We start from the raw sequence: 10,901 nt of genomic DNA, 5'->3' as shown, positions 1-10,901 counted from the left end.
CCTTGCCAGGCTTGAAGAGTTAAGTCGTTTAAAGGGTGCTAGGATAACGTCCCCATCAGTAAATCTGGGTCGCCAAGGAGCAGCTTGCATTGTACAGGGACATTCGGCAAGTGACCAAACCCAGGAAGTCAGGCTGTGCCACAAGTCTGAAAGCAACAGATGGGCCTTTAAAAGCTTACTGGACCTCCTCTGATGATGACCTACGGGTGGACCAGACACAGGCTTGGATTAAAAGGATAAAAGATGAGGAGAGGAAATTGGATTCTTTGTTCAGGTTTGGATTTTCGAGACAAGGGTTCACTGTGTAATCCTGGCCTTCCTGGAACTCACTCTGTAGACCAGGCTAGCCTCAAACTCAAGAGATTTGCCTGCCTCTGCCTCCAGAATGCTGGGCTTAAAGGCGTGCGCCACCACTACCACCCGGTTCCCCGCTCCCTTCAGTGTGTGTGTGTGTGTGTGTGTGTTGGATTCTTTAGGGAAAAAAAAAAAAAACTACGCAGAAACTCCACCTAATTTCTCTTGATTAGATGAGGTCTCTACCTCACCCTTTTAAAAAAAGTACCTTTGGATGTCTTTCCTCCCAGAACAGACAGCCTGATTTAATAGATAGGTGTTATCATTTGGTCCTGGATATAGGAAGCTTAGACAACCAAAGAGGTCAGAATTACAGTTCTCATTTATTAAGCACCCACTGGGATATGCATCTCTGCACAGGAAGCATTCAAAAAGAAAGTCCCTGCATGTTGTACTAAGGAAAAAGGTAGCCAGTCTTAAGAAACCCATGAATCGTGCATTCACTGGTTGGTTACATGTCAACTTGACACAAGCTAGAGTCAGAGAGGAAGGAGCCTCAACTGAGAAAAATGTCTATAATATCCAGCTGTAAGGCACTTAATTAGTGGTTGATGGGGGAGGGCCCAGCCCACTGTGGGTGGTTCCCTCCCTTGGCTGGTGGTCCTCAATCAGGTGGAGCAAGCCTCTTTTTGAGTTTCTGTCCTGACTTCCTTCAATGATGAACAGTGCTGTGGAAGTGTAAGCTGAATAACCCCTTTCCTCACATCTTGCTTTTTGGTCTCATCACAGCAATGGAAACCCTGACGAAGACAGTAGGAGTCTAATGGGGATCTGTGACTGCCTAACTTTGTTTACAGAGTTTTTCATGACTATTAAATAAGCCTTTTCCTTAGGAAATGCAGTGCTTAGCTTCTTGGGATTCTCTAAGGCTCCAGAAAAGGAGCCTGAATGTGGACATTCCGGTTTCCATTCTTAGTTGTTTTGGAGACAAGTTCTGCTGCATCTCCCAAGCTAGCTTCAACCCTTCAATCCTCCTCCCTCCACTTCCAGAGTATTATATAGGCATGTTCCACCGCTCCTGGTTTATGAAATGCTTGGGATGGAACCCAGAGCTTCCTGCATGCTAAGCAAGCACTCTCCCGACTGACTTAGAGTCCCTGCCCAGTCTTTATGTCAACAGGTCCATTATTCAGTCTCAGGACCACCTGAATCACAATTACTTGGCATACTTATTTAGTAGCAGGTTCCTGGCCCCCACCCAGAAATTGTGAGTCAGGATTTCAGGGGTGGGGTGTGGGATGTTTTATTTTCTTCCTGGCTCCTCGGCTGACTTTATTACATAGCTAAATGTGAGAATCATTGTTCTAAGTACCCATCTTTGTGGCAAAGGACTTATAAAATAAGGACTTGGCATTACAGTTGGGATAAGGAAGTTTGGAACTAATCCCTGTGTCCTCTCTTTAGGAGACAACCCTAGATGTATGCTGATTTGTCGTTGGAGAGGGTTGGAAATCCCACTGGGATGTGTTCCCCCCACTCCTGTATAAGACACTAATTAAGCTGGAATATTCAGAGGAGGACAAGCCGGCCAGCCAAAGACACAGGTGTGGTTTTGGTCTAAGAATCTAAGACTGAGTTAATCCTTCCCTGCGGCTGTAACCCCAAATCCACCAGCTCCTATTTCTCCCCCGGACAAACCAGTCCCAGGATCTTGTCTGAACTGCACAAAACTGACATGTCTGGCTCTCCTTCCTCTCCTCCTGGGCCTCTTAGACATTCCCCCCTGGAAGACAAAGCTGGGGCAGAAGAGGCATCTGAAGGCCTCTGGGTCATCCTGCCTCTTCCCCCAGCAGGCCTCATTCTTCCTCCATCTTCTCCCGCACCTCTGCAGGCAGCCCCTCATAAAGGGTGTCCTCTACTAGCAGCCCTGACCTCCTCAGTCCCTTGCAGTCACCGAGTTCTTCCGGCAGAGCCTCCAACCGGTTACCCTTGAGCTCCAGACGGCTGAGGGTTCGGAGGGTGGCCACATGAGGTGAAAGCTGAGTTAGGTGGTTGTAGCCCAAGAGCAATGTCCGCAGCTTCTGGCAGAAGAACAGTTCATCAGGCAGGCTCTCTAGTGCGTTGTAGGAGAGAGCTAGATGCTGGAGGCTCTGGAGAAGGCCCAACTCAGGTGGCAGGGAACGAAGCCCATTGTGGGACACGTCCAGCAGGCGGAGGCCAAAGCACTGGCCAAGCTGCGGGGGAAGAGTCTCGAGCTTGTTGTGACTGAGGTAGAGCTGTTCCAAGCCACGGAGCTTCCTCACATGCTCAGGAACATAGGCTATCTGGTTGTGCCACAGCCTGAGAGTGACCAGCTTCCGACAGTGCTGGAAGCTGAGGATTTCCTCAATGGACCTAAGGTGGTTGTCCTTGAGGTCAAGTTCCTGCAGAGCCCCCAGGCTAAAGATTGCGTGGGGGATACGTTCCAGCCCACAGGCCACCAGCTCCAGCTCCCGCAACACTGCCAGCTTCTTGAGGCTGTTGAGGGCAAGCAAGCGGGCCCCATCATTGTGCAGGCTGAGTCGCTGAAGGTGTCCAGCCACGTCAGTCACGCTGGCTGGCACCTTCCCTGCATTGCTACGCAGAGACAGTACTTTGAGCTGCTTAAGCTCCCGGAGGCTCTCAAGGGTGGCAGCCCGAGCCATCTCTGGGGGAAAGAGGCCTTCCAGATGCAGTTCCTCCAAGCCTCGAAGCCCGAACACCCAGAGGGGCACCTCTCGGAGCTCTTCAAATTTGACGTAGATCACCTTGAGGCGATCCCGCAGGAAGATCTGTGAAGAGAAGGGCAGCCTGGCTGGTGAGTGAAGCAGGCTGAGCTCCTGAAGGTTCACAAGCTGGGAAAGCCCTGGGGGGAAGGAGATGTCGCAGATGGCTTCAAGTCTGAGCGCTTCCAGCTCACTGAGCTCGAAGACGGTGTCGGGCAGTCCAGGGAGCATGCAGAGGGCCAGCTCTAGCCGGCCGCGCGTGTTGCGCTGCAGCTTCTGCCTCAGCTTCTCAGGCGTCCACTCATGGTTGAGGTTCAGTTGCTTTCAGACGGCTCTCGCTGACCTCAGAGAGGAAGACCGCGAACCGCTTAGAATAGAGGGAGTCATACTGGTCGATGAGGTGAAGCATGAAGGCAAAGTCGTTCTTAACGTCTGGGATGTCATTCATACCCGTCTCCTCGCGCACAGAACGGAAGGAGTACTCTTTGAGGGGCCTGTGGAAGAGCCAGTAGAGCGTATACAGGCAGGTGATGCCGTACACACACACGAAGGAGATGTAGCAGAAGGCCAGCTTAGAGAAGAGGTGAGCCTTGGTGTGGTTGCAGCAGAAACTGGCGTACCCTGTGACCTCTGAGGTCTCCACCCTACAGGCCACCAGAAAGCTTATCTTCTTCACATAGACCAGGTTGTAAACCAGGATGGCAAAAAACTTACACACTTTGAGCACTGTCTGCCGGATATACATGGAGTGGAGGATGTCACCCTCTTCCACATGCACACGGAACTTCTTGACCTTCTCAAACAGGGCCTTAGCCTGTTCACCCTCCTTCTTGTCCAGCAGGGTGACCACTGGAGGCTCAGTCACCACCTTTTCAGGCTCGACCAGCACTTTCTCCTTCTCACCTTCACCTGCCTTTCCCGATCCTGCCCCTGTTGCAGCTACTGTGGTCACCATGGCCCGTCCAGCAGCCGGGCCCTTGTGGTTCTCTCCAGACACCTCAGACAAAGCCCGAGTGGTCCATGGGGAATCAAAACACTTGCCCAGGATGGAGATGAAGTGTTCAATCTTGGAGCTGGTGCCGGGGAATTTGAACCAAAAGCTGGTACAGACCATGAAGATGAGAGTATGAATGACCACCAGGTAGGGGAAGTACTTGGCGTACCAGTGAAGGGCTGTCTCATAGCAGAGCTGGTTAATAAAGCTATATTGTTGGAGATCTAGGTTGTTTTTGAGGCCACTCAGCTCTCGGAGGCCCCCCACCTGCTCAGAGACCCCTTGAGGCAACAGCTGCTGGCAAGGAGCCTCTGATAAGTTCTCTCGGGGTTCGTGGCTGGGCAGGCAGATGATCTTGTCCTGTGTCACCTGGGGATAGGCAAAGAGTGGGAGACAGTGAAGGAACTGGGGAACTGTACAGAAGAGAACCAGGCTAGGGTGGGAGACCCTGATCCTAGTTTCAGTGTTAAACCTCAGCATCTGTCTTCATCTGAAAAGAATATGGGTGGGGGTGGGTGGGAATGTGGCTAAGTTGGTAGAGTGCCTGCCTAGCATGCACCAGTTTTGATTCTCGCCAATGCAGAAACTGGGCTTGGTGACACATACCCATAATCCTAGAACACAGGAGATGGGAGCAGGAGAATGAGGAGTTTAAGGTCATTCTTGGCTTCACAGTAAGTTCGAGGCCAGCCTAGGATATAAGACACTCTGTCTCAAAAGAAAAAAAGAGTGTGAGGGTGTATGTGTGTTGAACTATGGTCCCACAAAAAGAAACTAAATCCCAATCCCTAGTCCCTGTGGCCTCAATTGGAAGTAGGGTCTTTGCACAGGTAATCATAGTGAGGCTATGATGAGTCCTATAGGACCAGAAAGGAGACATTTAGGGTGGAAATATACCTCAGTTGGTAGAGTGTTTGCCTAGCATGATGAAGCCCCGGAGTTCCACCCCAACACTGCATAAACTGAGTGTTATGTGCACATATGTAGTACAGTACTTGGGAAGTGGATGCAAGAGGATCAGGAGTTCATCTATCTTTTTTTCTTTTTAAGTTGTGACTCCAGACATGGTGGTGCACACCTTTAATCCCAGCACTCAGAAGGCAGAAGCAGGTGAATCTCTGCGTTTGAGGCCAGCCTGGTCTAGACGGTGAGTTCTAGGACAGCCAGGACTACACAGAGAAACCCTGTCCCCCCCCCCAAAAAAAAAACCCAAATAAATTAATTAAAAATATTTTAAAGTTCTGTCAATAACAAAATTCCATCTATAAGAAAAGGAAGTTGGGCTGGTTATACTAGTCTATAGTCTTAATGATTTGGGAAGCTGAGGCCTGGGCTACAGAGCGGGTCCAACTTTTAGACAACTTCTGTAGACACTGGTTAAAGAGAGGAAGTGGGCAGGACTCAGTGGGAGAGTTCTAGTCAGAGTCCCCAGTGAGGGGCTGAGAGTTTGGTTCTGCTGTAGAGACCTTGTGTAGCGTTGGAAGCCTTGATTCTATCCCCATTGCCACAAGAAAGAAAAAAGTGTGTTGGTGGGGAAATGCCCTAATATTACTGTAGACTTTAATAACACTGCTTATGGGGATGGAGACGAGGAAGGTAAGGGTCAGAATTGGTCTGTGTGTAAGAGAGCTTTGGCACCGGCTCCCTCTTGTTTGACTTTCTTTATTAGTGATTTTTTTTTTTTTATTGAACCTGGATACCAAGTCATGTTCTGTGCTAGGAATCTAGAAGTATACTACCACACCTGACCTTAATTTTAATTTTGAGAGACAGTCTTGCTAAGATGTCTAGGCTGCCCTCAGATTTGTCATCCTCCTGTCTCGGCCTACAGAGGAACTAGGGTTATAGGCACTCACCAAGATGCCCAGGCTCTCTCTCCCTCTTCTTGGGTGACTCAAAAGCTTCAGGACTTCAAGTACAAGGCCTACCCTTTAGAGATCTACTCTTTACTTGGAGGGTGCACTTGAAGACACTTTCCCATCTCATCATCATAGCAGGACCTTACCCATCTGTATAGTGCAGTTAAGACACCCCACTTATAAGCGTTGCCATGGTAAAACCACACTCCCTTATGGTCCTGCCCTTCACCTGGAGGGTGCAGCTCAGGACCCCAGTCAGGAGCACAGCCATAGTGAAGTCTAGTGCCTTCATGGCAGAAGGGACTAGAGAGTGGTTAAGAACACTTGAACCCAGAAAAACAAAACAAAACAAAACACAACACAGCAGCCGGCAGTGGTGATGACACTTGCCTTTAATCCCAGCACTCAGGAGGCAGAGCCAGGTGATCTCTGTGAGTCTGAGGCCAGCCTGGTCTACAGAGCGAGTTCCAGGATAGCCAGGACTACACAGAGAAACCCTTTCTAAAAAAAAAAAAAAAAAAAAAAAAAAAACCAACCCCCCAAAACCCTCTCATCCATAACCCTAGTTCCAAAGAACGTAATGTACACTCTCTGACCTCCACAGGTACCAAGCATACATGTGGCACACATACATACATGCATAAAAGAAAATACATTTTTAAAAAGACCCTCATGAGGAGCATTGCCAAGGTGTGCTGCCACTGCTTCGCATCCTCGCCACTGTCCGGCCTCACCCCTCACCTGGAAAGAGCAACCCCAGACCCCAGTCATTAGCATGGCCGTGACCATGGCCAAAGTGAAACCCAGATCCTTCACAACCCTTTCCCTGTCTGCTCTGACTCTTGTCTAGAGAGCTCAGTGCCACAGAGGCCCTGCCTCTTCACATCTCACCCCTTGTCAAGAAGGCACTTCCTAAGATTCTAATCCTAAGGGCCGGGCTGCCCGCTGTGTGGCTGGCTCTGCCCTTTCTGTCTCGTTCCTCACCTGAAGAGTGCACCCGAAGACCCCGATCATGAGCATGGCCACAGTAAGGTACTCAGCCAGCACATCCCACCAGGGCTTCAGCACCTTGAATGCAGGCTGCTGTTCTGTGAACTGCTTGAACTCCGCCACTGGGATCATCCTGCCTAGAGGAGTCGGGAGACAAGAGGGGTTGAGACATGTGAGAGCAGGGTATGCCTGTGAGGAAAGGCCAGAGAGAGCAGACAGGCCAGTGCTCCCAATACTCCCAGCTCTGCCAGAACTGGCTTGTTGCTTCCTTCAGAACTCACTCCTCCCCAGGCTTGTAGCTTTTCCTGCTCCCCAAAGCCCCCACTTATCCTGCTCTGCCTGCCCTCTCAGGACTCATGAGAGTCAAAACACAGGGCAGCTGTTCTCCGGCCTCCCCTAGAGCCACCGCCTCTGAAGGAAGAAGCCTGTGACATTCATTCTGTATTCTTTTCTCTCTATTTGCCCTCTCACCTCCACCCTACCACCAGAGTGTCCCCGGGCTTAAGACTTCCGGGGTGTGCCCCCTGACAGGGGTGCTCTGGGCACCACCTCCAATCCCCAACCGGAAAAGCAGGCTGGGGAAAAGCAAGCTGGAGCGTGGCTGTGCTCTAGTTAAGGGCCTGGAGGGTTAGGGAGTGGCCAGGCTAGAGGCTCCTGAGCCCTGGAGGCATGTGCCAAGACACCTGAGCGTTCAGATAGGGACTAGAGCCCAGAATCTGAGGTAGAAGGAAGAAACCTGGGCCCCGAGAGGGAGGAATGTGTTGGAATGTCTGAAGCATGAGGATTCCTAAACTGGAAAACACTCAGGGTAACACCTATCTATGGCTGGAGCCTGGCACAGGGCTGGGCTGCCAGGCTCCGGGGCTGCCAGCCCACTCTGTCTATCTCTGGTTTCCTTTTCTACTAAGGTATCATTATTGCAAAGGCCAGGCCTAAGTCACCCAGGGCTGTAGGATGCAAGTGAGGACATCAGTCTTCCAGGAAGTCAGCTACTTGCTCAGGGCAGAGGGCGAACAAAAAGTGAGGGTCTCTGGGCAGCCCACCCCCTGTCAGCATCCAAGCTTTGTGTGAGTGTGTGTGTGAGTGTGTGTGTGTGTGTGTATGTGTGTGTGTGTACACACATGTGCCACGGCGTGGGTATGGAGGTCAGAGAAGAACTGCAAGAGTGAGTTCTCTCCTTCCATCATGTGGATCTTGGGGTGGAACCCAGATCATCCCACTTGGTAACAAGTGCCTTCACCCTGAGCTATATCGCCGGGCCTCGTCTATCCTTTATCTTAAACAAGTTCCTGGGAAGCTAGGTATGGTGGCCGGCGCTGTAATCCTAGCACTCGGGAAGCTAAGACGGGAGGATTTTGAATTTGGGGCCAGCACTTACGTTACAGAAAGAGACCCTGTCTAATGCAACAAAACAAAAGCAGGCAAGCAGACAGCTCAGGAGGTAAAGTGTTTGTCATGCAGCCGTGAGGACATGAGTTTGATCCCAACATCCATGTAAAAGCCAGACTGGTGCATGGGTGCATGGGTGTAATCCCGGTGGCTGAGGAGGCAGAGACGGAGGACCCTTCGGCCCGCTGGCCAGCTAGCCTAGCCCAGTTGACAAGCCTCAGGTTCAATTCAAAGTCTGTCTCAAATACGATAGAGAGTGAAAAGGAAGACACATGACTGAAGGTGCCGCTACACATACAAACACTCATACACCACGCACATGCACACTCGAGAGAGGTGGGGGACAGAGAGAGAGAGAGACACAATCAACAGCTTCCTAGGAGCCCTTTGTACTGATTACTTGTGGCTCTGGCCAAAAATGGGGTATCTGTGCCTGTTCTGACACACCCACGCCTCCTTCTTCTGTCTGTCTCTCCCAGTGGTTTGTGGTGGGTGAAATGAGGGGCTCAGAGCCTGGTTCAGAGCCTGTTCACTCGGCTGAGACAGGTCACAACCAGACCGCTTTATCACTCTGGGTTATTTATCTCCAGATAGCAGGAGGGGCTGTAGGAAAGGGAGCAGGCATTAAGTCTTCCTATACAAGACATCCTGAATCAGAAACATACAAGGAGCTGACCAGAGAATAAGACCCTTTATAGGACAGTTGGTCCTGTATGCTCACGAAACACTCCCTTGTAATAAGAGAAAAAGCTTAAAAAACAAAACAAATCAAAACAAACAGTCTCGGGCTGAGGAGATGGCTTAGTTGATAGGGCATTTGTCTGGCAAGTACAGTTCTCTGGATTCAGTCTCTAGCACCACATAACTAGGCATAATGACACACGCCTGTAATCTCAGCACTTGGGGGTCTGAGGCAGGAGGATAAGAGTTCAAAGTTATCCTCAGTTACACAGGGCACTCAAGGCCAGCCTACTCTACATGAAACCATGTTGCAAAAAGACACTTTTTTTTTGCCCCCTTAGCCTGGGGGCTGTATCTCAGTGTTGAGTGTTTGCAAGAGAGTCCCCAGTACTGAAGGAAAAAAATTCCCAATTTCCATTATTTGATAGAAATGATGACCTGGAGGGGAGAGAGAGAAGGCTCAGCAGTTAAGAGCACACACTGCTCTTGTAGAGGACCAGAGTTCAATTCCCAGCATCTACACTGGGTGGCTCACAACCACTTGTAACACCAGAGCCTCCAGCCACCCAACATCCGATTCTGGCCTCTTGGAATACTTAATGCACAACAATCTCTGCCATACCTACAACACAACACATAAATAAAAATAAAATATTAAGATGAACTCAGAGCATCTCACTGAGATCCAGGGGTGACATTTGAAGCTAGGGATAGTAATGCCCACATTGGGTTCCTGTCACCAAGGGCAGCCGTGGTTGATCCTGAGGCACTGCTCAAGGCCCACTGCACACGCAAAAGCAGGGGTCAACTCCCATCTCCACCTCCCATGATCCATCTCACAGCGGTACAAGTTCCCCAACGCTGCCAACCCACTCTCACAAGTCACAGGCCAGAAAATAGGAGCCCTCTACTCAGCTCCCAGGAACAAGACATACACACAGTATAGACAGACATACACACAATCAGAGGGAGACAGAGGGACTATCATTGTCTGACCCCATGACTCAAACTCACCCTTCCAGAACCTGCCATTAAATTCTAGCAGGCAGATACAAGGCTGGCCCCTTTCCCTGTGTCTGAACAGAGCTGGTGGGAGGGTGTAGAAGGAGGGACTCAGAACTGAGGGAAGTGTAGTGAAAAACAGCAAGGGAGTCTATATGAAAGAATGCCTCTCTCTACTCTCAATGCTTTTTACATTGTGTGTGCATGTGTGTGTGCCCAGTGGTTGATGTTAGGTGTCTTCTGCCACCCTCCAGCTTATTTATTAGTGTGAGTGAGTGTGTGTGTGTGTGTGTGTGTGTGTGTGTGTGTATGAGAGAGAGAGAGTGTGTGTTGTGTTGTGTGTGTGTGAAGAGAAAGGAAGTGTGTGTGTGTGTGTGTGTGTGTGTGTGTGTGTGTGTGTGTGTGTAGATCAAGCAACAACTTCAACTTTGTGGCATCAGTTCTCTCCTGTCTTTATGTGGGCTCTGGATATCAAAGTCGGATGCTTGGGCTTGCTAAGCTATTTTACAGATCCTCTTTTTTTTTTTTGACAAGGTTTCTCACTGAAATCTGAGGCTTCAGCAGTTTAGCTGGACTGTCTAGTCATCGAGCCGTGGAATCCACTAAAGTTACCAGTGTGTTCCACAGTGTCCTGCTTTTATGTGGGTACTGGAGATCCAAACTCAGGTCCTCATGCCTTTGCAGCAAGCGCTTTACCCACTGAGCCACCCCGAGCCCTCTCCCTTTCCTCTTTTTTTTTTTTTGAGCTGAGGATTGAACCCAGGGCCTTGCACTTGCTAGGCAAGCGCTCTACCACTGAGCTAAATCCCCAACCCTCCTCAATTTCTTTTCTTTTCTTTTCTTTTTCTTTTTCTTTTTTTTTTTTTTTGAGACAAAGTCTTGCTGTATAGCCCAGGCTAGCCTTGTGCTGGCTGTGTAGCACAAGGTGAACCCCAAATTTCAATCCCC

General features: G+C 50.0%; 1 protein-coding gene across 1 annotated transcript; it reads right to left on the bottom strand.

The window, feature by feature from the left end:
* Positions 1–1,967: 1,967 nt before the first annotated feature.
* Positions 1,968–7,013, bottom strand: Lrrc8e (leucine rich repeat containing 8 VRAC subunit E). Its single transcript, XM_036166523.1, is given in 3 exon segments — positions 1,968–3,362; positions 3,364–4,401; positions 6,876–7,013. Coding segments are annotated over 3 exon segments (2,388 nt in total). The 3' UTR covers positions 1,968–2,150.
* Positions 7,014–10,901: the final 3,888 nt, after the last annotated feature.

This window comes from Onychomys torridus, chromosome 17 (genome assembly GCF_903995425.1).
Source record: "Onychomys torridus chromosome 17, mOncTor1.1, whole genome shotgun sequence".
Classification (NCBI taxonomy): Eukaryota; Metazoa; Chordata; class Mammalia; order Rodentia; family Cricetidae; genus Onychomys; species Onychomys torridus.
Note: the sequence above shows the minus strand (reverse complement) of the source record. Positions and strands in the feature narration are given on the sequence as shown.